The following is a 23,688-nucleotide window of genomic DNA, read 5'->3' on the forward strand; positions in this document are numbered from 1 at the left end:
TAGACCACCTGGAATTCAGTTATCGATTATTTTTTTTTAAAATCACTTCTAAACAACCTTTCTGATGGACTTGGAAGTTGTTTTCCCCACTCAGACCAGTCTGGAGAGCCAATGTGTCCCTTTCCAGTTAGAATCTATAAAGTGAGGTGTATTATTACAGGTCCTGATGGAGTCTAAATGTTCTCACAACCAAATAAATCATTGTCATAATCATCATTGTCCAGGAAAATTTTGTCTTTTCCTTCAGCTGATCTTCTGAACGTAACATGAGAAGCTGAAGTTTCCTCAATGAATGTCATTTTGTCAAAACTCACAAATAAAGTTTACAATCATGGTGGTGAAGTTGCATATGGGAATGTAATCTTAAGAATCATTTTAGTAGATTTAACTGTGAAAATTCACAGCTGTGTCTTATGGATTGTTGAAAGATTGCAGCTTGGTCTTCAATTTTATGTTGTTTTGGCTGTAAATAGGCGTTTAACATAAGACACTGTCTTCATCATTCTCATTTTACCCATGTAATACTCTAACTTCAGACTATGCACAATAAGAATTTTTATTTATTTATATTATGTTTTATTTATCAACCTAATGAAGATGTATGAGAACAAGCATCACTGGATGGGAGCATTTCAAATGCTAAGTAATGGTCAGAAAATGTTTAGATGCAGCTCAGAAACTTCACACAGGTTTTCTCTGGTTCATTTTACTGTGGCAGTGTGACAACAATGAGCTGCTGGTGATAAATAGAGGTAAAACCCTGCAGAGAAAGTTGGATCACTGCTGACATTATTCATACAATAACACAGTCTGTTAGAGTCCAACGAACAGCTGACCTGAAGCCCAAATGAACCTGCTGCTCATGTTTGTTTATGCGACTGAACTGACTTGTCCACTGAACTCAGACTGGGATCTTTACAATGTCAGAAACAGAATCAACTGTAGTAAAAACCATCATCATGTTCTGTTTACACTGGAATATAGAAAAAAAATACTGTTTTATCAAACATAAAACTCTAAACCAGAGGCACATCTATCTATCTATCTATCTATCTATCTATCTATCTATCTATCTATCTATCTATCTATCTATCTATCTATTGTGTTTGTGTGTGTGCGTGTGTGTGTGTGTGTGTGTGTGTGTGTGTGTGTGTGTGTGTGTGTGTGTGTGTGTGTTTGTGTGTGTGCGTGTGTGTGTGTGTGTGTGTGGTGTGTGTGTGTGTGTGTGTGTGTGTGAGAGAGAGAGAAAGAGACAGAGAGAGAGAGAAAAATGACTGGGGGAAGGGTGTTTGCCCCCCTGCAGGAGTGCTGATGGATGGAGGGCTCCTGTAGTGAGGGGCATCAGACTCTGAGCCAGAATACAGCACAGAGGCAGGTAGATGCTTTACGGGAGGTTTGCGTGCACCAACAGAACATTCCAAAAACCAATCAAAAGCACCAGAAATAAACCAAAATCAACCAGAACATCCCAAGTACATCCATCATGGTTCAATCACATCCCTGTAACAGATATTTCCTACACATTGTTTCCTTCATGTCGCAACTCATGTTTAACTTGTTTCTTCATGTGAACTCAGAAACACTAAAACACAGATAATTAATGAAGGGGGTTACACAAAACAATCAACCAAAATTAGAAATTATGACACACAAAGTAGCATAAATCTACGCATTCCGATAGAGTAACCACAATACTCTGGTCTAACGACATCCATTACGATCACCTGGAGCTTCCACTGGGACAAGGCTGAAACTCCAGTGATAAGGCTGAAATTCCTGGAATAAGGCTAGAACTCTTGGAATAAGGTTGGGACACTTAAATAAGGCTAGATGTGTGTGACGAAACTGAGACTCCAGAGGTAAGGCTGACAATCCTGAAATTAGGCTGTGACTCCTGTGACGTGACTGGGACTCCTAGGATAAGACTTAAACCCCTGGGATAATGCTGGGACTCCTGGGATAAGGCTGGAACTTGTAGGATAAGGGTGGGACTCCTGGGATGGGGCTGCCACTCCTGGGATAAGGTTGGGACTCCTGGGATACGGGTGGAACTCCTGGGATAAGACTGGGACTCCTGGGATAGGGATGGGACTCCTGGGGTAGGGCTGAAACTCCTGGGATAAGGCTGGGACTCCTGGGAAAAGGCTGGGACTCCTGAGATACGGGTGGAACTCTTGGGGTAAGGCTAAGACTCCTGGGATAAGGCTGAAATTCCTGGGATAAAGCAGGGACTCCTGCAATAAGGCTGGAACTTCTGGGAAAAGGCTCGGACTCCTGGGATAGGGCTGGCACACCTGGGATAAGGCTGAGACTCCTGAGGTAAGGCTGAAACCGCTGGGATAAGGCTGGGACTCCTGGGATAGGGCTGGGACTCCTGGGGTAGGGCTGAAACTCCTGGGATAAGGCTAGGACTCCTGAAATATGGTTGGGACTTGTCGAATAAGGCTGGGACTCCTGAGATACGGGTGGAACTCCTGGGATAAGGGTGGGACTCCTGGGATAAAGCTGAAATTCCTGGGATAAGGCTGGGACTCCTGGAATAAGACTGGGACTTGTCAAATAAGGTTAGGACTCCTGTGATAGGGCTGGCCAGCTGGGACAAGGCTGGGAGGCAGGCCTGTGGGACTCTGGAGGCAGCTGATGGGTACCAACGCCGAGGCAAAAACTCGGGCATGGGAGGAGTTCGGCGAGGCCATGGAGAAAGACATCCGGACAGCTTCGAGGAGATTCTGGTCCACCATCCGGCGGCTCAGGAGGGGGAAGCAGTGCTCCATCGACACTGTGTACAGTGGAGATGGGGAGCTGCTGACCTCAACTCGGGACGTTGTGGTTCGGTGGAAGGAATACTTCGAAGACCTCCTCAATCCCACCAACACGTCTTCCGATGAGGAAGCAGAGCTGGGGGACTCAGGGGTGGACTCTCCTATCTCTGGGGCTGAAGTTGCTGAGATGGTCAAAAAGCTCCTTGGCGGCAAGGCCCCGGGGGTGGACAAGATCCGCCCGGGGTTCCTTAAGGCTCTGGATGCTGTGGGGCTGTCCTGGCTGACACGCCTCTGCAGCATCGCGTGGACATCGGGGGCAGTACCGCTGGATTGGCAGACTGGGGTGGCCGTCCCCCTTTTTAAGAAGGGGGACCGGAGGGTGTGTTCCAATTACAGGGGAATGACACTCCTCAGCCTCCCTGGGAAGGTCTATTCAGGGGTCCTGGAGAGGAGGGTCCGCCGGATAGTCGAATCTCGGACCCTCTTTGGGGTCCTGGAGGGGACATGGGAGTTTGTCCAACCATTATACATGTGCTTTGTGGACTTGGAGAAGGCATTCGACCGTCTCCCCCGAGGGCTCCTGTGGGGGGTACTCCGGGAGTATGGGGTACCGGACCCCCTTGTGTGAGCTGTCCGGTCCCTGTACGACAGGTGTCAAAGCTTGGTTCGCATTGCCGGTAGTAAGTCGGATTAGTTTCCGGTGAGGGTTGGACTCCGCCAAGGCTGCCCTTTATCACCGATTCTGTTCATAACTTATATGGACAGAATTTCTAGGCGCAGCCGAGGTGTTGAGGGGATCTGACTTGGTGGCCTCAAGATTGGGTCCTTGCTTTTTGCAGATGATGTGGTCCTGTTGGCTTCATCTGGTTGTGCTCTCCAGCTCTCGCTTGAGCGATTCACGGCCGAGTGTGAAGCGGCTGGGATGGGAATCAGCACCTCCAAATCTGAGACCATGGTCCTCAGCCGGAATAGGGTGGATTGCCCTCTCCGGGTCGGGAGTCAGGTCCTGCCTCAAGTGGAGGAGTTTAAATATCTCGGGGTCTTGTTCATGAGTGAGGGAAGGATGGAGCGTGAGATCGACAGACGGATCGGTGCGGCGTCTGCAGTAATGCGGACTCTGCGCCAGTCTGTCGTGGTGAAGAAGGAGCTGAGCAAGAAGGTGAAGCTCTCGATTTACCAGTTGATCTACGTTCCTACCCTCACCTATGGTCATGAGCTGTGGGTCGTGACCGAAAGAACAAGATCTCGTATACAGGCGGCTGAAATGAGTTTCCTCCGCAGGGTGGCCGGGCTCTCCCTTAAGAGATAGGGTGAGGAGCTCGGTCATCTGGGAGGGGCTCAGAGTAGAGCCGCTGCTCCTCCGCATCGAAAGGAACCAGTTGAGGTGGCTCGGGCATCTGGTCAGGATGCCTCCTGGACGCCTCCCTGGTGAGGTGTTCCAGGCACGTCCCTCTGGGAGGAGACACCGGGGGAGACCCAGGACACACTGGAGGGATTATATCTCTCGGCTGGCCTGGGAACGCCTCAGGATCCCCCCCGCAGAGTCGGCAAATGTGGCTGGGGAGAGGGAAGTCTGGGCTTCCCTGCTTAGGCCGCTGCCGTCGCGACCCGACCCCGGATAAGCGGCATGAAGATGAAGATGAAGAGATTGCATCTGAAATAGTGAGGCTAAGATTAATGGTAACACATGGCATAACAGCAGAACCATGAATTTATACAATGCACAGCTACTCATGTAGTCATGTTGAGGAATTTTAATTCCAACACAAAAAATTGTCACACAGTGTGTTTAGGCTCAAAAGAACTTACTGGAAAACTTACTCAGAAATAGTGCTCTAACTGAAACGTCCTATCCTGGGATTATGTTGTCTGTTGTATTGATATTATACAATCTCAGAAATAGACACATTCACAGAGACCACAGTTTCCTACCAGCATTATGTCCTAGCGTTTGCTGCTGCAACAATGATGCATTTGGTCTGATTGATGAGTTTCAATTCTTCATGTAGTTGAAGAATAATTGTTCTTCCATGGTTAAGTAGCTGCTCTGCCAAGCCTCTCTGTGTTTGCGCTTGGTCAGATGCTGCAAACACCACCCCTTTAATGTGAGACCGTAATGATCAAGATGAATATCATGGGTTGAATTACCAAGTTGATAACCAGCTTTACCGCATGGTGGGATTGCAAATTTCCTGTAAGTTACCATAGCAATATCCTGCTTCATGGTACAGGCCAATGAGATAAGGTTGGGATTCCTGGGATAAGAGCTGGATTGTTGGAATATAACTGGGACTCATGGGATAAGGGCCAGGACTCCTAGGAAAAATTTGTGATATTTGGGAGAAGGCTGGAACTCCAGAGGTACTGAGAGCAATGGAAGTCTTGGGATGCATTTGGGACTCCTGGGATAAGGTTAGTACTCCCGGGAGAAAACTGAGACTCCTGCAGTAAGGCAGGGATAATGCTTGTATGAGATCTTCAGCAAACTTACGAGTCACCCTGAAGAATTTTTAATTTTCTGTAATATAAATGAAAAGAAGAAACTTTGTGACTCACCAGTGAGTATTGTTACATGATGTTTTTTCATTCTGAATTATTAATTCCGAATTAACAGAATCCTCTTACGAATTTACATGAAAATAATAATTCCTAATGGAGTTTTACATGGAAAGGGTTCTGATTAGACAGGGGGGCGGTCGTGACATACTTACGTCTACCAGAAATAAACAATGTTTGCATCCTGCTTCTCGTCTTTTCGGTCGTAACATAGAAAACTACATAATAAGTTCCAGTTTTGCCGTTATTTTGATTATAATTCTGAAGCACCAGTTTGACACAAACATACTACTTCACTTTATTCAGCCGCTGAGGAACAGAATGAAGATAGACTAGTGAACACGCGAGACAAAACAGCACGCGGAATATGTGCATCCTCAGGACGGGACAAGGTGAGGAGCATGTGCAGAACAATCGGAAATAACTTAGAGCCAAGTTAAGGTTTACATGATGGAGGAATTAATCAGTTCGGATTTAAAATGCGACTAAACCACTAATTCAGAATAAAGTTTAATTTGGAATTGACTTCATTTGGATTTAAGTGTTTACATGGTCATTTTTCACCAGTTTAAAGCAGATTTAACTTTTATTCCAAATTGAACGGGAATTAAAAGTTCTGTTTAAACATGGCCAATGTTTATCTGTCTGGTTCCTCCAGCTTCTGCTGTTATCTTCACTCTGAACAAAGAAAAGTCTGATGGAGCTTCTTCAGAGGGAATTTAAAACTTCTCTGATAGACTGATGTTACGCTGAATAATTATTTCAATCAGGCTGTGCTGCGACTCTGGCCTGTTTACTCAGGCTGCTCAATTGGCTTAAACAACACAGTAATACTCTTTAATTAAATAGTAAAGACTTAAGGATAATTAATGTGCGGGGGTGGGGTGGACAAGCAGGGCAATGAATGGAAAAAGACTTGCATATGTAAATGAGACTTTGAAATAAATAAGTACACATAAATACTTTTTTAAAGGATCTATTTAGCAAATAATGAACTGACACTTAAACTGAGCTTTCCTGAGTATAATCATTTATTGTCTTAACAAATATTTCTACTTTTATCATCAGTTTTATCTGTTTTTCATTGTTGTCGGTGTAACTTTGATTGTCACTGCCAGGTTTCTAACATTTATGTCCACAATAAAATACTCATAACAAGACTCATAACAGTTATTATCACCATGAATGATGAACAAGGTGTAGATAGATAGATAGATAGATAGATGTGCATTTTGGTGCTTCATGTTTGCTAAAACAGTATTTATATATATATATATATATATATATATATATATGTGTGTGTGTGTGTGTATACATATATATATATGTATGTATACATATATATATATATATGTATGTATATATATATATATAATTTTTTCAGCCATTCAGGTAAAAACCATCAGACTACCAGCTGGTAGTCTGAAGATAGACTGGGTCCTTTTAAAAGCAGTAAACAGGTTTTCTGCAGGTGAATGAAGGGGAACGAGGTCTGTATGCTGATGAAATGATGAAAGGTTGTTTTAAAAACGCCTAATTACCTGTAATCCTTTTAATTTCTCACACTCTCAATAAACAAAGCAGAAAGGATCGAGTCTCGCTGACTGGAGGAGGAAGACCTGCTGCAGGAGAGAGGATGAGGAGGGTCAAAACTGGGTATGATTATGATCAGGGATTGTCTTTTTGTTTTTCATGACAGAGTGGTGATGGTGGCAGTGGGCCTCCCAGGCCCCTCCTCGCCCCTCTCTTCCCCCCCCACCACCAGCGGACAGTTCCCCAGGTAAAGAGATGTCTGAAATTAAAGGGGAGGGGGTGGGGGTGTCCGCTTTTGTTCTGCAGAAAAAGGGGGCTTGTTCTTAGCAGATCAGCCTGCCATTTTAACAGGGGGTGTGTGCGCGCGGAGCGGTGTGGGATGGGACCAGAGAGAGAAGACAGTCCGACCACAGCCGAACCACCGCGGGAACACTGAGGAGCGCGAGCCTGTCACTGTGTGTTCAGCTGCGACTCGCGCACACACCTGAAGACCACAAGGACTACCAGGAGGAGCAGTCTGAGCCATTCTGCAAGTCTCACCTCCGCCCCAGCAAGTCCACTTTCAGGTTCTGCTCATCCTTCCGCCCGGAGTTTCCTCTGAGCAGGAGTTTCCTTTCTGCCTGGTGAGAATGTGTCCGCGGCGCGTCCACGAGCCGATCTGTCCCTACCTCTGACCTCCACCGGATCATCGGGGAAATCTTTGGACTTGTTGTTTAAAAGATCATCGAGATCATCTGGACTTTTTCAGCCTGAACGGAGAATTTTCAGGAAGGTCTTTTAACCTCCACCCATCATGCGACTCATCACATTCAGACTCAGCTACATGTAAGTCCTTCTGCTCACTTCATGCACCTGAAAGCATCTAAAATAAATCATGAGATCCAACTCTTTCCTTCTCCTCCCCAGGTTTCTGCACTTGCTGGCGTTTTGCTTCTACGCGCAGGTACGTCCCGTTTTATCTCTTTACTTAGAATACATTTCAGATTGACTTTGACATGAAAATGATGCTTATAATTAACCTAAGAAAAACAAGGTGCACGCGGCGCAGAGCGCGCGGCCAGGCCGCTAAGGTTGGGGATGAGGAGAACATTATTTAGGGGGTTTCAAAGCGCCGTGCGTGGGGCGGCGGGACGCGACGCACGCCGGCTCTGGCGCACACGAAACACCGGGGCGCAGGGAAACAGTCTGAAAATCTCAAGTCAGACGCTCAAAGTTCGTTTTTGAGGGAATTTAGAAAAGAAAAACTGCTTCATAGTTATAATATAACACATTTAATCGGAATAAATTTCCGTTTTACATTCATTTTTCTTCCTTTTCTCTCTGTTGCTGCAACCTGTAATCACACCGCGCGTGTTTTCTGGACCTAGTTACCTCCATTTGGCTGCAGCTCCTCTGGAAGGAAAAAAAAAAAGAACATGTTGGTGTTTGCGTTTGTTTCCTCTGCCCGTTAAATCATTTCATCATTTAAAGAGACATAGCTGACCTCAGGCTGGATCTGACTTCTTATGTCATCCGGTTAACTTCACAGGTTAGAGGATCATAAAAACTAAAGAAAGAAAAATACTTTGTTAGAAAACATCATTTAAATAAATAAACAAATAAATAGATAAATAAATAAATAAACAAATAAATAAATAAAAACTCGCACTGATGATTGCAATGCCATCTAATTTCTGACAGGTAACCAATCAGTCCCCGCCTAATTTCACGCAGCATGTAAGCGAGCAGAGCAAAGTGACGGACCGCGTGAGCCGCAGGTTGATCCGGATCTACCAGCTGTACAGCCGAACCAGCGGCAAGCACGTGCAGGTCCTGCCCAACAAGAAGATCAACGCCATGGCCGAAGATGGAGATGCGCACGGTAAGACACGTCCAAGTGATCCACAGTCATTTTCAGCTCCACGTGCATTGAAATGTTTACTTCACTTCATGGTCAGGAAAAGAATGTTTCAGGTTTGGGACGATAAGCAGCCTACTTCCTCCTGAATGTAGTCCACGCGGCCCAAACTCACGCACGCAGACCGCGTGAAGGATGTGGGAACAAATCTCAGGACTGTTGTGTAGGATTATTTTATATATATATATATATATATATATATATATATATATATATATATATATATATATATATATATATATATATATATATATATATATATAAATGCACCATTTGTGATTTGAGTGGAATTTTAAAGAAGGAGGCTGAGATCTCAGAGCATGTCCCGTGGGTTGTTAATAATGTTGGAAGTGAAGTGATCCTCCAGAGGACCTGCAGGTCTGGAAGAGCCATTAGAAGTCGTCCTGCTTCTGCCTCTTGAACATTTACTGCATAGCTCCTGTTTCCACTCCACCCCTTCCACTGTACTCCGCTGCTGGCCTGCAATCTTTGTTTCTCACTGAATTCTTCAAAGATCATAGTTGTCCTAAAGTATCCGTACACATAGTGTCTGCAGCGTGCCTTTGAACAGTAAGATGATGCAGAAATCAGCATTTATCTGATATTTATTTGGATTAAAAAGGAAAAAAATGTGCAAAGTCACTTGTGACCGCAGCCATGAATCTCAGACATGTTGCGGTTTGTCAGGTGGGTGGAAAAAGCCCAGCCAGCCTTTTGCTGTCACTTTGGACTATTCCTGTTCGGTGTCATGGACTACAAGATGGTTTCTATGAGATTATCAGCTGTTTTGTCCGGCGCTGTGTGGATTGATATCTGTGAGAGTGTAAAGTCAGGAACATGAGATGAAAGTGGAGCTTTATATCACCATAAATATCTGCGACTGGCAGAAATGATCTTTTAGCCTTTAAGCAATGATCAGACTCATGTTTTTTTTTTAAGCTTTCCAGGATATTTCACTGCATAAATCTCCAGGAATGCCTCCACAGTGTTTTCTCCATGTTACTCTGAGTTTACAAGTCAGCAGCTTGTTCGCCATGATTGATTCGTTCAGGCAGGCATGGAAAAGACATCTTTACCTGAAAACCGTCCCTGTCATACTTCCTGAGACAACTTTTTTTCCCTCTCTGACTTCTTTAGCTAAACTGATTGTGGAGACGGACACATTTGGGAGTCGAGTGCGCATCAAAGGAGCTGAGACAGGCTTCTACATCTGCATGAACAAGAGGGGGAAGCTCATTGGCAAGGTGAGGACAAAGCCGATCGACCAGAGGGCTGCAAAGGTCAAAGTGTCAGTGGCACAAGAAGTGAGAGGAGGATTAAGTGTTGGCCTCATGGACTTGTAAAGGAAACATGAGGGGAAATGGATGAGAAGAGGAGCTAAAGTCCACAGAAATGGACTCATTATTTGGTCTTTTGTTTGCGTGTTATTAAATTACATTTAGCACAGAAGTGAACTGATGAAAGACAGCAGAACAGTCTCACAACAGCAGATGGAAAAATGATGATGATGGAGTTTAAGAGTCACTGGGCAATGAGGTCATGACTTCGTCATGACTTCGACTTTAAAGAAAAAAAACTAGGGGAACTATATCATCTGGAAATAGTTGGCAGTATTTCATATTTTTCCGATAGAAAACCTTACAAATGATAATAAAATAAATCTACTTGGACCATCTGCTAGATGTGTATTAGATAGCGGACTGACTTTTTCCTCCCTTTTCAGTGACGTTTGATGAAACTGAGAGTTCAGTTTTTAAAAAAGAACAATTCTCAACTCTGCAGATTAAATCTAACTTATTTTTATATATTTTTCTCTTTAAAATTTACTACAAACCCCCTCTATTATATGTAGGATTTTATATATATATATATATATATATATAATATATATATATATATATAAAATCCTATATATAATAGGATTTTATATATATATATATATATATATATATATATATATATATATATATATATATATATATATATATATATGTATAATTTAATCCATATCAAATAAGACTTCTTCATATTATTTATTTACTATTATTTATTTTATGATGTTGATTTATTGTTACTAATTTACTAAAGTTACTTTATCTTTATATATTAAGTTGGTTTCTATAGAAACTGTGAATATATTCGTGCGTTAGGTGATTGAGAGAACATCTGCGCGCCCCAGAAGCACCGACCGACGTTCCACGACGGCTTTTAGAAGCTTCGATCTTCAGACTGAAAAATGGCAAAGCTCCGACTTTCATTCTCAGTGTTTGTGATGTTTTCATGTGAGAATGGTGCTGAGGATATGGTTGTGCTTTTCCCTCACTGTGATGGCTAATAAACAGTCCACCCCCCCACCCCCACCTCCACACAACCATGCACACACACACACACACACCCCTATTCACTTACCCTCCACCCACCCAGCACCCTGCCTCGAACACCATCTGCCCCGAGCTACCAACCCTGTCACTGCAGCTCCCAGTGTGTATATACATGCGTGTACATGCGTATGTATGCAGGCGTGTATATGTGTATGTATGTGTGTGTGTGTGTGTGTGTGTATGAAAAGAGACTGAGGAGTCTGTGTGTCCAGAAAGAGGAGCGCTTGTTCCAGTAATCCAGTGTTTCATCTGTTTCCTGTGACCTTACTGTACCTCTCATGTGTGTTAAAGGTGCATCATGATATTTGATGTCATCTCTTGAAGATGACACTGATCACCTGTTTACTTGTAAAGATGTCACCCTGAAGTCACGGGACATCAGCTGCACAGGGTTGGATCCATTTAAGGCTCTATTGATTGACCTAAACTTAACCGCAGTCTGAAGGCGGATCAATCCAGAGTGAAAGTGACACTGAATGTTGATTAAAACTTTATGTGAGGAGATCGGAGCTGCGACTCCTCTGGAAGTTTCCATTGCACCTTTTGATAGCTTGCTTCATGTATAAGGTGTGTGTGTGTGTTCATGCTCTGGGAAGTCTGTGTATCTGATGTTTCCCATTTGTAAATCTTGGCTAAACACCGTTTTCTGTCTCTGCAGAAAAACGGACAAGGCCGCGACTGCATTTTCACCGAGATCGTGCTGGAAAATAATTACACTGCCTTGAGGAATGCCCGTTATGATGGCTGGTACATGGCTTTTACCCGCCGTGGGCGTCCACGGAAAGGCTCACAGACACGCCAGCACCAGCGTGAGGTCCATTTCATGAAGCGCTTGCCAAAGGGGCAGCAGCCCACCCACCCGAGCCACCAACGGCCTTTTGATTTTATCCACTATCCTTTCAACCAAAGGACTAAACGCACACGATACTCTTCAGAGCACTGAGGGGGAGGAGGAGGAAGATAAAAAGAGACAGAGAAGAAACTGGATATTGACTGGAAACCAGCAGTTTATACTCTCCTGTTATTTCCTTTCAAACAAAACCTCTAGAGTTTTCACTACAGAGCTTCTTTTCTACCTTTATTGAAGTAAAGACAGTTGTACATAAAAAAAGAAGCACGGCAGATCTATTTTTGTACTCCAGACTTTTAATTCTGATGTGTAAAAAGAAAAAAGCGCACACGACTCATCCTGCATATCTTGGAAGTGCATTATGTTGTTACCTGGTGGTAACACTTTATAATAAGGAAACGACACACGGAGTAAAGTAATCCTTAATTAATGCAAGACTCATGATGATAAAACTTGCAGATTGAGTTCTAATTCTTCAAATTAAGTTTTTACCAATAGATGCAGATGAATATTTATTGAAACTAACTCCTTTGTTTATGTATGAAGTGATCGCATCCCTCAGGTGTTGAAAACAGTAATTCAAAACATTCACTGCATTAATTAAATCATCATGAGTCAACTATTAACGAAGGAATACTTGTGTGTACGATTTGTACCATTGTTAAAAAGTATTAATGCCATTTTGACCAGTTTTTGTTTTTGGACTCTGCTGCTCAAGGAGACTTGAAGGGCCCTGACTGACTGGACTGCCAGGGAACGCTGCGTTCAGGGACACGCTGTCGGACACTGCACTGTGGAGCGCAGGGGGCAACAAACACTGCAGAACAAATACTGGTAATACCCCAGTGTTTAAGCTTTCTGCATCCTGACTGGAATAATTCAGTATCTTTTAAGCCAACAGAGCTTTATCAGCATCTGATACAACAATGTGGCAGCTGTATTTTACAATCAGACCGTATAACACCTTCTGCTCCTCACCCCATGTGTTTGTTTCCCTCAATGTTTTTTATACATATATAAATATATTTTTATTTTATGATGCGTTAAATAATTTTAATGAAAATATTTATTTAAAAGATGTAATAAATGTACATTAGAAAACTGATATTAAACTCTTGTTTGGTAACTGCTTGTTTGGGACCCATTTGTCAATAGACCCGTTTGCTGTGTGTAAATCCACCATGTATAATAGTGTTGTTGTTCTTACATCTTTGTGCTTGCCACTGTTTCAGTTCATTTATCAGTTTAGAATAGTTCAGTATGCATCCCAACCAGATCCAACAGGCTGTGTTATGGCAGTTGTACATGGGAAATGTATGAATGATGCAGCACATACTGGTTTTGCTGGACATATTTGACATTGGTAATGTGGGTGATGTTGGAGATAATGTAGGTGATGATGGTAAAGTGGGTGATATTAGTAAAGTAAGTGATGTGGGTGATTTTAAAAATGTTGGTATATGGGTAATGTTGGGAACACTGGTAAAAGGGTGATATTGATAAAGTAGGCAATATTGGTGATTTGGGGGATATTGGATGATACTGATAATGTTGCAAATTCTGCTAAAATGGGTGATGTTTGTAAATGACTTGTTATTGGGAATGTTGGATATATAGGTAATGTGGGTGATGATGGTGATGTTGAAGTTATTTGTAATGTAGAGGATAATGGATGATATATTGGTAATGTGGGTGATTATGGTAAATGCAATAATATTGGTGATGTTGGGGATATTGGTCATGTGGGGAATGTTGAAAATATGGGTAATGTGAATACTGGTAAAAAGGGTGATGTTGGTAAAGCAGGTGATATTGGGGATGTTGAGGATATAGGTAATGTGTGTGTGTGTGTGTGTGGGGGGGGGGGGGGGGGGGGGGGGGGGTATTGGATGATATTGGTAATGTGGGTGATGTTGGAGATGTTGGTAATGTAGGAACTACTGGTAAAGTGGGTGATGTTAAATGAGGTGATATTGGTGGATTGGGAGATATTGGTAATGTGGGGTATATTGAATGATAATGGTAATGTGGGTGATGTTGGGGATATTGGTAATATAGAAAATACTGGTAAAGTGGATGATGTTAAATGAAGTGATGTTGGTGGGTTGGGAGATATTGGTAATGATTGGCATATTGAATGATATTGATAATGTGGGTGATGTTGGGGATATTTGTAAAGTGGGGGTTATAGGATGATATTGGTAATGTGGGTGATGTTGGTAATGTAGGAAATACTGGTAAAGTGGGTGATGTTAAATGAGGTGATATTGGTGGATTGGGAGATATTGGTAATGTGGGGTATATTGGATGGTATTGGTGATGTGGGTAATGTTGGGGATGTTTGTAAAGTAGGTGTTATTGGATGACATTGGTAATGTGCTGAATACTGGTTAAGTGGGGACTGTTGTTAACTGAAGTGATATTGGGGATTTTGGTAATGTGGGTGATGTTGGCAACGTTGAGGATATTAGTAATATAAGGGATATTGGTGATATGGGTGAAGCGTGGGGTCCCTGAACAATGCCATTAACCCTTTATCTGACACTTGTTGATATTTTTGGAAATTTGAATCCTCAGCCACAGAATAGTGTTATCATTATACAGGAGGATATTACAAGACTTTAAAACTTGGATACTCTTCTAAAGAAAAAGTCATAAAGTGGTAAGTGGTCAATACAAGGTTTTTTCTGAATATTTATGCTAAAGACGTATCTCAATTAAGTACCTTGAATCTGGCCTGATAGTGGGGAGAACTGAGTGCGGTTTACTGATTTAATGCATTAGCATGCAGCAGCATTTTTTTTATGTCCAATGAACTGTACAAACATGGTAATTTGCCAAATAAAGGGTTAACCCCGCAACCGCTCCCCAGAACGTGCAACCTGGTAGCCAATTGTGCTCTAGTAAATCTAAAGATGGGTTAAATACAGAGCCTAATGTACCTGTTGAGATTAATGAAGTAAAAAGTATAATAGTTTTTAGGTATTGTTATGAATATTATGGCAATAATGTTGGTAATTTGGATGATTTTGTTGATTCAATTCAGTTTTATTTGTATTGCGCTAATTCACAACAGTCATCTGAAGGCACTTTACAGACATAATAAATTTTGTGATTCAATTAAAACAAATACACATTAGTCCAGTTTATAATTGTGTTCAAAAAGCCAATTCATAGTAATAATGGTCTAGCTAAGGAAATCAACTGAATTTTATCTGGGACAGAGAGGGGTCTAATAACCTCCCATTTTACGTTTAGAACTTCTAGAAACCACCAATAAACCTTCAGCCTGAGAGTGAAGTGTCTGTTGGGAAATCTGGAGCTCTTTAAAATGTAACAAGAGAATTTTAAATTCTATCCGATATTTCACAGGAAGTCAGTGAAGATAAAATAAAACTCCAGAAATTTGATCTATAGCTGATAATTCTCATCAGAACCTTCACAGCAGCATTTTGGACCAGATAAGAGACTTTTCAGAACATTTCTGGGACAAAACAATAATTTAAAAAAACATTAGTCCAGTCTGGAAGTAAGAAATCCATGGATTTGTTTTTCTGCATCACTCGGAGACGGAATTTTCTGATGAATATTAGGTAGGTGGAAGAAGGTGGTTCCAGAAACCTGTTTTATATGTGAGTTAAAGGACATAATAATACCAAGGTTCCTCACTGTAATACTTGAAGCCAAGGTAAGTCCAAAGCAAGACAATGTCTTTCTAAGGTTCTTATGATCTCTGAATTTTTGGGTTTTAAGCAAGAGGTGTCAGAAAAGTAACCACAAGGAAAACAGACTTATAGCTGCCAAACATTCATAACAGCATCACTTTTTGATCCTTTGATGTCGGTTAATACTATCATTGTGAAGCAGAATTCACCAAGCGTTGGACTGTTTACCCACTAATAAGGAATATGAGCTGTGATTAGACCGTCATGAGACAGGTTAGTTTTACCTTTCTGACAATGTGTTTTTGCAGTAGTATACACAAACATAGGACTCAGACACAAAATTGTATTACTTGTTTTTAAGGCCTTAAATGGTATGGATCCCTTGTATCTTTCTGAGCAGCTGGATGAGTAAGCGCCATTCAGGGCTTTAAGGTCTTCTGCTAGCTCTTTCTGAAGGTCCCTTCATCCAGGCTCAAATCCAGAGGTGACAATGCGTTTTTGGTTGTGGAACAATTTGCCTCTCCACATTAGAGCTGCCCAGTGGGTCTCTGGTTTTATGCCCTTGATAAAGACCCACTTCTGCGCACTGGCTTTTAAATACCATCAATTTTATAGTTTTTTTATTTATTATTCTGGTCGTATGCATTTGTTTTTACTGATTTTATTATTTTTTTTTATTGTGCAGCTGTTTTTTCTGTGGAGCAAATCTGGGCATAAAAATAAAAATGTTCTTCACAAACAGCACGTGGTGCAATGAATAGTTCTTAACAGGGTGATGTGATCAGAAAAAACAAAACAGTTGTGAAGACAACAATTGTGAAGACAACGAGTGTCAGAGGAATTTTAAGCGAATGGACTCATATCTGGCTGGGAAGAGGACCAGTCCTATGTGGTGATTTGGCCCCAGAATCCAGTGCAGATCCAGCCTGAATCTGCTTCTAGTCTTCAGGCTATCCATGTTCGGGCTCACTGAAGCCTGCATTTGGCACAGATCTCTGTTGTATCTGTGAAAGAAAATCTGAAAAAATCCTTATGCCAGCCTGGTCGCAGATCCAGATCTGAGTCAGCTGCATTCTGAGTTTTATTTATAAAGCCAGAGCAATGACCAGCCAGTTGAGACATGTGGACGGCATGAAACCAGTCAAAAAATACATAAAAACTTACTGAACCAGCTAAGAAGAGAGCTGTGATCATCAGTGAGAACAGGTGAAGAACCGTGACAGGTGGCAGGGTGAGACCATAGACTGTACATAGAGATGGACAGAGTCTCCGTGACGTCACCCGTAGGTTTCTGAAGAGCTGAATTGAAGCTCGGTGGGCGGTTCCTACCATCGCCATCTTGGCAGGGGCATGCGTGTCGTCTCACCCGGAATATACAAATATGAGCAAAGAGGTGGAGCTCAGAGGGGAGCTGTGAGCGTCATGGTGGATGATTGACATTGAGCGAACTCCGAGCTTTCTGTAGCTAAGAGCTAACCGAGCTAACCCGGATATAACAGGAGTTAACCAGCTAACGGAGGTAAGCGGGCTAAAGCTAAGTCACGTTGTTAACCGACTAAAAACTGCTGTTCTTCTGACTTGAAGCGGAAGATTGGCACCAAAGGACACGCCCCTAAATATGCCGAACTTCGAGATTAAATTACTTTTAAATGGGCGAGTTAGAAAAAAATTCACTCCCCCCACAGTTGTCATGAAGGTAAACCTGACCTATTAAACTTAAAATGGATTTCTGAACCAGGCTGTAAACATGTTTATTTCTGCCGTGAAGTTGACCTTTTTAACATGGGAGTCTATGGGGATTTGCTCTGTTTTGGAACCAGCCCCGAGCGGATGAAGGGGGAACTGCAGTTTTGTGCACTTCCGCTTTTAACCGCTGAAGGTTCCGTCTATCTTTCTTATACGGTCTGTGGGTGAGACACAGACTAGGAAAGATATTTTAATCCGCCAAATTTTCATTAACAACCAAAGCAAGTGATACAACAGATACAATGTAGGCCATGTGCATGAATGGCTATGGTTGCCTTTCAGCAACTATCTTTCAAGCTTTCATCTTGAAAGAGAAACAAGCTGAAAGCTTGAAAGATAGGGGAATGATCTGTAGAAAACTGATCATACTGAAACAGCTCTATTTATAAACAGAAAGGAGTGGCCATCGTAGCTGAACTGGCCATTAGTGATGAGTACAACCTCTTACCAGCCAACAGGGGTCAGGGTTACAGCTAATGATTGAGTGAAGGACATCATGCTTTTATTGGGGCAATCTGTTTCCTAGGTTGACCAGCGAGCATAAAACCACACTACAAATATAACATGACTTTCAGTGGGCTGGCCAGGGATATAGCTTTAAAATCTGTAAAAGCTGCCCTTGGTGTCAAATGATGTCTTTCAAAATCCCCTTCAGAGCTCCAATCACTAGCCCTAAACCTAAATTGGACATTACTGGACCTGATGAAACCAGTAAGGCAGGAAATTCTTATATGCTGGTGACCACTGACTATGCTAAAAGGACCTGAAAGTGAAATTCATTAAACAGTATCACTAGCCATGTTTACATGAGAGTTTTAATTCCTCTTTAATTCTGAGTAAAAAAATAAATCCACTTTAAAGGGTTAAAAAATGGCCATGTAATTCCAAATTATTTTGACAATTAGAAATGAAACATAATTCTAATGTAAGTGGCTGGTTTATTACATCCGCCAAGGAGGTTAAGTTTTTACCAGCGTTTATCTTTTTGTTTTTTTGTTGTTTTCAGGATAACTCAAAAAGTTATGGAGTTGTTGGAAATGTGAAAAGGAAAAACTGATTTAATGTTGATTGTGATCCGGATTACTGTTTTGATTCTTTAACATTGTGATATAGGGCCATTTTTTAACATTTGTGCATATAACTCCAATGACAATGGTTGGAGGACTCAGGAAAAAAAAATACAGGACAAGCTTCCAACAGGTTGGCTTTTTCAGTTCCCATTTTAAATCTGAACTGATTAATACTGCTCTCATATAAATATTTTTTCCACTTTAAGCTTAGTTCTGTGCATGCGCATTGCCTTGTTCTGTCTCAATGACACACATATTCCACATAATCTTCTTCTTCCCGTCTCTGGTACTTTATCTTCCTTCTTCTCCTCAGCTGCTAAAAAAGAGGAGTAGTAGTCAAGCAGGTGCTTCAAAATTTTAATCACAATTGAAGTGAAAACGGTTCTCATTATGTGTTCTTTCATGGTATAACCAAAAACTAGAAAAGCACTTGGAGAGCGCAAACATCCGCCAAGGCATCCAAAGTTCCTGGATCCAAACGGTAATCTGGATCGCCACCAAAATTAAACCAATTCTGCCTTTTTACATTTCAAACTACTCCTGAAAATTTCATGAAAATCCATAACTTTTTGAGTTATCTTGAACACAAACAAAGAGACAAACTAACAGATAAACCAGTTAAAACATAACCTCCTTGGCAGATGTAAGATAAGAAGCAGGAAGTGCAGTTCATTTATTTCCAGTTGACATAAGAATGTCTGTCCAATTAGAACCCCTCCTAGCCCACTAAAGCAGAATTGAGTAAAGGAGAATAAACGTGTTGTCTATATAAATCTCAGTTTGGAAGGATTATTTCCATGTAAACCCGAAGGAGAACATTGTAAGTCGTAATTATTTAATTGGGAATTATTCATTCTGAATTAGCTTGTCATTTCTGTTTGGTGAAGCTCTATTCACAAGTGTATTTTTCAAGGGAAACGTTAACACATTGGTGAACTGACTAATCATGTTAAGGAACTGCTGGGAATCAGCTGCTTGAGGACTACACCATCTTATCCCCACACGGATGGAACTCAGGACGGTTTCATCACCCTCTGAAGCATTGTGTTGGAAGGTGGTAAATGGTGGATGTATGGACTGGAATCAGTGGTGCTACATCTCCTCTTCACTTACAAGGATTTAAAACAAGCCTCCACTGATTTCTCTTCAAGGGATTTGTTGTGTTTTATGAAATAATACAAAAATGCTTGCTACGCTGATGGATTTTTAAAAAAAATCTTTTAGTAAGAGATAAGTCATTTTTTGTCAAGCTAATAGTTGTAATTTAGGTTGCTCCAGCGGCTGATGTTTGTGGCAAAAATGACCTGAATCTTTTTGTGTCCCAGCAGACCTGAAGAAGCCTCTGACTGAACTGTTGTCTCCTCGATGTGTTGTGTAGAGGATGTGAAAAATTGTCCACTATGTTCAGCAGCTTGGGAGGGTATTTTGCTCTGGACAGTCAGATCCCAGAGCTCCACACTAGCCCCCAAAACAGAACCAAAACTTTTGAATGAATCTGTTTATCTTCTTCAAGTCTTTGGTACTAGTTCTGCAGATGCTGCAAAACAGATTGACCTCTCCAACTCAGAGTGATAGAACATATTAAACATTGAAGGATCTGAGCTTTCTATGGAAATGTGGGCCATCCTCAGAGGTGCAGAGTCAGCCAACACTCAGGTATTTGTGTTCCTCACCTTCTTGTCCAAAGATGTTAACAGTTTCCATTTCCATTATGAAATGCATGACAAAAATATAGAATATAGAAAATGACATTACAGAAAATATGCTTGCTTTTAATTCCTTTGTTCCACCACTAAAGGCACTTACGTACAACGTCATTAAAATGGGAATAAGCTAATGAGGCAAAAATACATGCTCAAAAAATATAAAGGGAACACCTAAACAACTCATTGTAACTCCAAGTCAACAACACTTCTGTGAAATGGAACTGTCCTCTCAGGAAGCAACACTAATTGATCATCAATTCCACATGTTGTTGTGCAAATGGAATAGATAACAGGTGGAAATTAAAGGCAATTGGCAAGACACACTCAATAAAGGAGTGGTTCTGCAGGTGGTGACCACAGACCTCTTCTCAGTTCCAATGCTTTCTGGCTGATGTTTTGGTCACTTTTGAATGCTGGTGGTGCTTTCACTCTAGTGGTAGCATGAGACGGAGTCTACAACCCACGCAAGTGGCTCAGGTAGTGCAGCTCATCCAGGATGGCACATCAATGTGAGCTATGGCAAGAAGTTTTGCTGTGTCTGTCAGCGTAGTGTCCAGACCATGGAGGCGCTACCAGGAGACAGGCCAGTACATCAGGAGACGTGGAGGAGGCCGTGGGAGGGCAACAACCCAGCAGCTGGACCGCTACCTCCTTCTTTGTGCAAGGAGGAACAGGAGGAGCACTGCCAGAGTCCTGCAAAATGAGCTCCTGCAGGCCACAAATGTGCATGGTTCTGCTCAAACAGTCAGAAACAGACTCCATGAGGGTGGTATGAGGGCTCAACATCCACAGGTGGGGGTTGTGGTTACAACCCAACACCGCGCAGGACGTTTGGCATTTGCCAGAGAACACCAAGATTGGCAAATTCGCCACTGGCGCCCTGTGCTCTTCACAGATGGAAGCAGGTTCACACTGAGCACATGTGACAGACGTGACAGTCTGGAGACGCCGTGGAGAACGTTCTGCTGCCTGCAACATCCTCCAGCAGGACCAGTTTGGCAGTGGGTCGGTAATGGTGTGGGGTGGCATTTCTTTGGAGGGCCGCACAGCCCTCCATGTGCTCGCCAGAGGTAGCCTGACTGCCATTAGGTACCGAGATGAGATCCTCAGACCCCTTGTGGGACTGTATGCTGGTGTGGTTGGCCCTGGGTTCCTCCTAATGCAAGACAATGCTAGACCTCATCTGGCTGGAGCGTGTCAGCAGTTCCTGCAACACGAAGGCATTGATGTTATGGACTGGCCCGCCCGTTCCCCAGACCTGAATCCAGTTGAGCACATCTGGGACATCATGTCTTGCTCCATCCACCAACGCCAAGTTGCACCACAGACTGTCCAGGAGTTGGCGGATGCTTTAGTCCAGGTCTGGGAGGAGATCCCTCAGGAGAACATCTGCCGCCTCATCAGGAGCATGTCCAGGCGTTGTAGGGAGGTCATAGAGGCACACAGAGGCCACACACACTACTGAGCCTCATTTTGACTTGTTTAAAGGACATTACATCAAAGTTGGGTCAGCCTGTAGTGTGTTTTTCCACTTTAATTTTGAGGATAACTCCAAATCCAGACCTCCATGGGTTGATACATTTGATTTTCATTGATCATTTTTGTGTGATTTTTGTTGTCAGCACATTCAAATATGGAAAGTATTTAATAAAAATATTTAATTCATTCACATCTACAACGTCTTACTTGAGAGTTCCCTTTATTTTTTGAGCAGTCTATATGTTTATGTTGTTTGTTCACTCTCGGATGGGTTGTACTGGAAGAAATTTTGTTGTGCCGAGAGGCTGGTTCAATGAAAAATAAAGCTTAATTCTTTCATTCATTCATTTAATTTCATTTTTAAAAAAAAAAACTTTGAATCAGTAACTTTGGCGCAACTCATGTCAGTAACTTATTGTTATGAAAACGTTAGTCCTTTAACTTACAGGACATCACAGTTGCACTGCTTCCTATTAACATTGTATGAAAATCATTCAACTAAACAAGGACAGTTGCTTATCATTCTGTTACTTTTTTTTATATTTACGTGAATTATAGGAAAAGCATTTATTTCTGCAAAGCTCAACTTGTGCAATATGTTTATGAAGTCATGTTAGCTTTGGTCTGTAGGCGATTAGCTTCAACTGGCCGCATTAAACTTTGACTAAACAGCAGAATATGCATCAAGCACTGTATGTTCACCCCAGAAATGATCTACTATTACTCACATTCGGTTAATATTTTGTGTGAAAAGTTACACAGTGTCCCTTTAAGATTAACATTAAAATTGGGGCAGCAGGTTTCTGATTTTCCTCGTCTTCCTATCTGTTATTAGTTGTGGGCTGGCAGTTGGATACTTTTTTTAAAGGCAGTCCTGTGTAGGTATTTAGAGACAATATACAGAAGTTAAACACTAGATAAGATTATATATTTACTTTTTGCATTTTTTTGTCCACTATATATATATATATATATATATATATATATATATATATATATATATATATATATATATATATATATATAAAATACATATATATTATGATATTTGTATTTACTTTTTCAAAGAAATACAAATAATACATTGTCAAATATGGTGATTTTTATTGTTTTTACAAAAGAATTTTGTATTGAATTACTTTGAATTACTTTTGTTCTTGGGCATTATCGCAGCAGAATGATGGTCTGGCTATTGTGACATTTTTTCCGAATTGAAATTAAGAAAAATGACAAGCAAAAAAAAGTTTTGTACATTTTTTGTTTGTTTTTAGCCTACAAAAATCAGCAATATCGAAGAATCGTGAGAATCGCAATTTAGATCAAATCAGCACCCAAAAAAAATATATGGGCTGCTCTGGGTCAAAATGCCAAGGCCCATATTTTTTCTTAGTCCACCCCTCCTGGTGGTCATCCTACTCATGTAACTTTTGCAGCCCATCACCACTCCCATTTACCACAGATAAACTCTAATCCCCCTCATCTGTATCCTCCATCCTCATTTGTTCTCCATTATCTCATTCCATCCCCATCTGTGTCGTCCATTCTCGTCAGTCCCCCATGTTCATCTTCAAACTGTGAATTTGAGACATTTTGCATCATAGCTTTAAACCTTTTGACATTATGTCACAGCCACATAACTAAAAAAAATTAATAAATCTTCTCACACTGACTGAGACATTTGTTCAAGTCAGTGTCAGGTTTATGGTTTTAGCGTGACTTGTAGCAATTTGTGCTGATTCATATTACCAACTGTCCTCAAAACATTATGTTTGCTTTCTCTTTTTTTATTATTATAAAATACACCCTAAGCCCCTCCACCCCCCCCCCCCCCCCCCCCACCCCCGCCCCCCCCCCCCACCCCCACCCCCACCCACCCTGTTCAAAGCTGTGCACTCTAAAGGCCATGTCTCAAACAGTGGGCCGTCTAAAAAATCATTTATGGTTGGCTTTCCAGTTGAACTGTCATGACTAAAAGGAAATGAAGAAGTTGGGAGGAAAGAAGGAGGAGTGTGTGTGTGGGGGTAAGTGGGTGTGGGGGGGGTT

General features: G+C 41.8%; 1 protein-coding gene across 1 annotated transcript; it reads left to right on the plus strand.

Moving 5' to 3' along the window:
* Window positions 1-7,644: 7,644 nt before the first annotated feature.
* fgf8a (fibroblast growth factor 8a) lies at window positions 7,645-12,072 on the plus strand (the record flags this gene model as incomplete). Its single annotated transcript, XM_079249308.1, has 5 exons — window positions 7,645-7,676; window positions 7,758-7,794; window positions 8,532-8,712; window positions 9,886-9,992; window positions 11,788-12,072. 5 exons carry the CDS (start codon window positions 7,645-7,647, stop codon window positions 12,070-12,072), a joined length of 642 nt encoding a protein of 213 aa, XP_079105434.1.
* Window positions 12,073-23,688: the final 11,616 nt, after the last annotated feature.

This window comes from Telmatherina bonti (assembly GCF_933228915.1).
Source record: "Telmatherina bonti genome assembly, chromosome: 11".
Classification (NCBI taxonomy): domain Eukaryota; kingdom Metazoa; phylum Chordata; class Actinopteri; order Atheriniformes; family Telmatherinidae; genus Telmatherina; species Telmatherina bonti.